Raw genomic sequence first — 6,000 nt, forward strand, 5'->3', positions numbered from 1 at the left:
AGGCAGCGGCTCCTAGCACAGCTCTGAGAAGAAGCCCGTGAGCCGGCCACTCCCAGTGAAAACCACATTCTTGTTCTCACGGCTCAGACCCCATGAAGCCAACCCTAGTGGCGGCTGAGCTTGTGCGTGAGAAGCTCATCAGGGGCACTGCCAATCAACGAAAGCAGCAAGCACTGCAATATAAAACAGACATGAAGGCCCTAAGAATCCACCCATCTCCCTCTCTCCGCACACAGATGTGCCATTTGCTGCTACCTGTGAACTGAGGACCGCCGTGGCATGGTAGCTTTGACCAAAAATGGGCACTGCATCTGCGGTCCAACTCTCAGGATGTCTAGCATGCACTGCTGTTTCCCAGGATGATTACAGTAACCCCTTGCTGGACCCTAACCTCATTCTGCACACAAGTAGTCCATGTTCATGCCCTTTCATCCACCTTCCCTTCCTCTCCTAACTATACTTTCTGATCCCTGTTTCTGTCTCCCAGGCTCCCCAGTACACAGCTCTTCCTTTCTGCTTTGGACACCTTCAAGGGAAGCATCCTCCCCTACTGCACTGGCCTATGGGACCCTGTGTGTTTTGCCTCCCCCGTCATCTTATCAAGATTCACGTCTGCCTCGTGGCTTTATGGTGATTCCGGCCTATCTCTGGGCCCTCCAGGACACCCTATGTTGTTGGCATCCACATCTCTGTCTGCATGGCACACGCACAGTCTTCATAAGTGTGATCCCGTTTCCTCCTGGACATTTCTGTGCTCTCTTTTCCCTTTTGTTTTGACGCATTTCATATATAAATGAATAGGTAAGTATAGAAGCTTAAAGCAGTGCCTTGAGAATTCTATACAATCCGTAAATCTCACTCCAGTATCCATAGTGAAACAGCATTAAATTAATTTAATTCTGAAGCAAAAATAACACAATCTCAAGAAATTCATGATCTTGTTGGAAAGACAGAACTCACCTCATCAAACACCCTTAAAGGAAAGCTCGACTCAGTGGCAATTTAACGTGGTTGAATTCTAGAATAGGGTTCAAGTACAGAACAAGTCTATCTGCCCAGAAATACTGCACCTGTGGTCAGCAAGTGCTCCAAGGCATCCGAGTACTGCAGCAGGCGACTGCTGTACAACCAGGACTGCAGGCGGTAACTGTTGCCATCATTGCTTCTCGGATCATCGTAAAATTTCTCCAAACTACAGTTGCCATTATAGTCGGCGGCGAGGGGCTTCCCATCTCCTGTGGTACTGTCTGGATAATGAATCCCCGCTTCAGGAAAGTGCTTGAAGCCTGAAAAGAGAAACAGTCGGATGCAGTCTGATGCACATCACTCACTCCCCGCAGGGAGCAGTGGGGACTAGCCAAAACACACAGCCCGCCCGAATCTCACCGCCGGGGATGGCGCCAAAGACCTAGAGAAAGTCACCTACATGCCTGGGTTTCATCACGTATGAAGGGAACACACAACATATACGAGCAAGCATGTGAGCGAAAGAGCTTGCACAGTGCCCTTATCCAGGTTCCTCCTGAAAGGACTGCTCCCTGTAACTACAGGAGCCCCCTCTAGCGGGCAGCTGCTGTCATGCAGGTGCTACAGAAAGGTACAATGGATACTCAGCAGCACCAGGAGTCAGGAAGGGGCTCTAACCTTGGCTTTGGGACCCAGCTATGTGGCATCTGCTCACTCAGGAGTACACCCATCTGTGAGTGAGTACCATCCTCAGCTCTATTTCAGAGGCTGTCACAAAGTTCAAACATGACAGTTTACGTGGAAGTGCCCTGCTTACACTGCCCACATAAAATTCCAATTCAAATTGACAACCAGCATGGATTTTCACAAATTTTCCAAACATAAAAGATTAAAAACAGCTTTTTCTTGTTTCGTTTTATAAAACAGCTTTTTCAATAAACAAAAATGTAAAATACCCACCTTAGGCCCAATTATTAAATATTTAATATTATTTAATATTAATATTGAAAAACCAGTGAAATAAGCAACCATATATCTGAGAAAAAGGTATCATTCTGTGTAACATAAAATCATACCTAGTTTCTCTGCTATTTCTTTTGCAAGTTTGCCTTTTCCAGTACATATATTGCCATCTACAGTTATCACTCTGCTGCGTTCTGTCAGTCTTTTGCTTGCTTTATCCCCAAGTAGGAAATGCCACATTCCATAGGGCAGCTTGCACTGCCCACTGCTATGAATTCCTCTCTGAAAAACACAAAATCACACAGCAGCACATTGTGACCACTCTGGTTCCTGTAGGCATTAGTAACTATTAGGTAAAAATACCAAGAAACCTCTTGGTGATAAAAATGCCAACATCTACATCTTTATTGCCTATTAATTTGTTTAATTATCTGTCTATCCCCCACCACTCTGTCCATGTAAGTTTCGTTAAAGGCAGATATACTGTCTGTTTGTTCACTGCTAAATCCTCAGGCCCTGGAACAATGTCTGAAATTTTTATTAAATATGTTTACTATGTTCAATAAAAATTGGAGGGAGGGAGGGAGGGAGGGGTGGATGGATGGATGGATGGACGGACAGACGGAAGGAAGAAAGACAGGGATGGAGGGAAGCTCAGGAGTGAAGGGAAGGGAATAAAAAACATTTCTCTAATCCAAGCTTCTGTCCCCAGGTCCTGACCTAGTTACCCCACTGCCTATTAAACAGCTCCACCTAGATGTCCTGAAGGCACCTGAAGGTAACAGAGCCAAGGTGAAATGCAACATCCATACCCTAGCCCCCAAATCTGCTTTCCCTCACAGCAGGGAATATCCACTACCTAACAAGCAAAAGAGAGCAAATTGGAGTGTCGTCTTTGATACCTTTCTCCTTCCTTCAACTGCAGAATTACACACAAAATCCTAACTCTTCAAACTCTCTGGACACTGCATCACCTCCCTATGCCATGTGCTGACTCTAGACATCTTCACACCTCTCATCTACAAGGCAAAGGCCTGCTTCAATGCCTGTCTCCAGCATCCCAATTTATTCTCCACACTAAAGTGAAAACATTCCTTCCAAAAACAGAAAAGAAACATAACCAAAAGTAAAACAAACTGAAAAAGTTCAACAGATATGATGGGATAATAACCTTACTATATACAGAAATTGTACAGAACAATAAGAAAACAAAGAATAAAAACGCACAGCTTATTTTAAAATTATAAAATATAGCCAAAAACCACATGAAAAAGTGGCCAACCTTGCTACAAAAAAAAAAAAGACTATTAACAAGGAAACATTAGTTTTTCATGTGTCAAAATGAGAAATAATTTAAAAAATGATTACAGAGTTAGGACAAGACAATGAGTACCATCCTAAACTGCTAATGGTAATGAAACCTAGAGGACACTGGGTCTACAGCATTAGGAATCCATTCAAAGAGTATATACGTAAGATTGACCTATAAGGATGCTCAATGAAGTATGATGTAACATCAAAAATGCAAATAGAAACCCTTGAATGTCCGACAACGGAGGAATAGTTAAAAAAATTAAGGCATATCCATATTATGGAATACTAAGTACTCAGGAAAACACAAAAATATTAAAATACTTTATAGTGAAATTTAAATAAAACAGGAGAATATAAAATATCAAGATATTTTTCGATCTTGATTTGATAACTGAAGAGTAAGGAAGAAACAAGTTACAAAACAAGGCAAAGCAGACAACCCAATTTAAAAATGGGCAAAAGATGTAAACACCTCTCGCAAATGAAATTAACGCAGATAGCAAATAAGTATATGAAAAGATGAACACTGTATGTCATGAGATATTCCAAAGTTAAAACAAGATACCACTACGCATCTATCAGAATGGATAGCAATCCAAAGTAACCGACAACCCCGCATGCTGGCGAGCAGGCAGAGCAACAAGGAGAGCCTTCACTTCTGGTGGGAGTCAAATGGCACAGTCACTCTGGAAGATGGCTTGGCAGCTTCTTAGAAAACTAGTCTTACTACATGAGTAATCACTCTTCCAGGTATTACCCAAATGATATAAAAATGTATTTCCAAAAAGAAATCTGCATGTACACGATTACAGCAGCTTTATTCATAATTGACAAAAACTTGAAGCAACCAAGACGCCCTTCAATTGCTGAATGAATTGAAGTACATCCATGCAATGAGATATTACTCAGTGATTAAAAAGAAATGAGTTACCAAGCCACGAAGACATAAGTGAATCTTACATAGATATTTCCAAGTATTCAAGGCGTCTGAAAAGGCAATATATTGTATGATTCTAATTATATGACATTCCAGAAAAGGCAACTATGGAAATGTTAATGAGATCTGTGGTTGTCAGGGGTTGGAGGAAAAGAAGGGTTTAATAGGTAAAGCAGAGGGGAATTTTTTAAGGCAGTGAAGCTACTCTGCACGAACCTATAATGGTGGAGACATGCTATTACACACTTGCCAAAACCTATAGAACCTTATAGCACAAAGAAAAAATCCATAGAACCTTATAGCACAAAGAATGCGCTCAATGTATGCACATTTTTAAAAACGCATTAGGTAGAAGGATCCCAAGATGTAAGGCAGAATGTGACAATGCAATCCAACTGTGTTACAAATGTATGAAACAATTTCACTGAAGAAGGTGGGGGCAAAGTGCTAAGAAATGAGAGTAGTCAGTAAGAGTAAAGGCAAAAGGAAGAGGACACAAGCACTGAACTCCGTGTCTGCTCAACATGGCATCACCCAAGCACCTAGCAGGGCCCGACCTTTAAACGGCTCTTGACAGGGCTGCTACGTGAATTACCGAATGACAAGCGCGCGTGCCCCCGGCCTGCCACCTGCACACGGGCCTCCCGCATCAGGGCAGCCTCGGGGCCTATCACCTCCGCGCTCCAGCGTTTTGCTTAAAGCTGAGATAAAATGGCCTGGAGAAGCTCGTGGCCCCCTGAGGTCTGTCCACGACCAAAGACCAAACAATTCCGGAGGCAGGAGGGGTCCCCCAAACCCACCCGGAGAGCGACCCTGGGAGCCGCCGCCAGAGGCCGGGGGAGATGTGGAACTGCTCCCCACCCCGCCACCCCGCCACCCCGCCACCCCGCCGCCCGCTCACCACGCGCTGGGCGCCCGCCGCCACGACCCGGGCGGACGCGGACGTCGCTCCCAGCTTCAGGAGCCGCAAGGCCATGGCTACCCGGTCAGCTCAGGATCAAGGACCCAAGGGGACGCGGTCGCGACGGGGCCCTCTCCCGCGGCCGGCGCGCTGCCGTGACGTCACGGCCGGGGTGCCCGCGGCGCCTGTCGGGAACCTTCCAGGGGGCGGGGCTGCGCCGAGGCCCTCGGGGGCTTCCGCGGAGACCGCCAGCGGGCTGCCAGGGTCCTGCGGGTTGGGGCGAGGGCTGAGAGGTGGGAGTTGGAGGGGAAGGTGGGGGCAGCATGCTGGCTGCCCGGCCCCTGCCTGGGTTCTGAGTTGCTGCGGTGTCGCGGGAGCTGAGGCCGCCCAGGGCGTGGAGCGACTTCTGCGTCTCGTCCCAGGGTCGTGTGCTCCCCGCAGAATCCCCCAGGCGCGGTGTGGACGTCAAAGCGACCTCCTAGAGAACATTCCTAGCTCTCAGAACGTTCTCGCTGGGGAGGGAAAGTGGAAAAAGAGGGGGCGAGGAGCGGAGGGACAGGGTGGGACCCCTGTCGCGGGGCGCCTGTCAGGGAGAGGGACCTGGCAAGGCCGGCCTGGGTCGCCTCCGGAGCTGAAGGCTAAGTGGTCTCATCCAGGGGACCTGCTGTGAACACATTGAATAGCATAGAAAACAAAAGCACACGCTCCAAGTCCATCTCTTTTTTTTTTTTTTTTTTTTTTTGAGGTAGTCTCGCTCTGTCGCCCAGGCTGGAGTGCAGTGGCGCCATCGCGCTCACTGCAAGCTCCGCCTTCCTGGTTCACGCCATTCTCCTGCCTCAGCCTCCCGAGTAGCTGGGACTACAGGCGCCCGCCACCACACCCGGCTAATTTTTTGTATTTTTAGTAGAGACGGGGTTTC

General features: G+C 47.0%; 1 protein-coding gene across 5 annotated transcripts in view; it reads right to left on the reverse strand.

Moving 5' to 3' along the window:
* NDUFA10 (NADH:ubiquinone oxidoreductase subunit A10) overlaps nucleotides 1-5,268 on the reverse strand; it is a 146,138-nt gene extending 140,870 nt beyond the window's left edge. For 2 of the 5 annotated variants that reach the window (XM_055379013.2, XM_055379014.2), the window contains exons 1-3: nucleotides 5,082-5,245; nucleotides 2,043-2,211; nucleotides 1,071-1,286 (exon numbers count right to left, since the gene is read on the reverse strand). In XM_055379013.2, the coding sequence (XP_055234988.1) occupies nucleotides 1,071-1,286; nucleotides 2,043-2,211; nucleotides 5,082-5,156 (460 nt within the window). In that variant the 5' untranslated portion in view covers nucleotides 5,157-5,245. 5 annotated transcript variants of the gene reach the window in all.
* Between the last annotated feature and the right edge of the window lie 732 nt (nucleotides 5,269-6,000).

This window comes from Gorilla gorilla, chromosome 11 (assembly GCF_029281585.2).
Source record: "Gorilla gorilla gorilla isolate KB3781 chromosome 11, NHGRI_mGorGor1-v2.1_pri, whole genome shotgun sequence".
Lineage (NCBI taxonomy): Eukaryota > Metazoa > Chordata > Mammalia > Primates > Hominidae > Gorilla > Gorilla gorilla.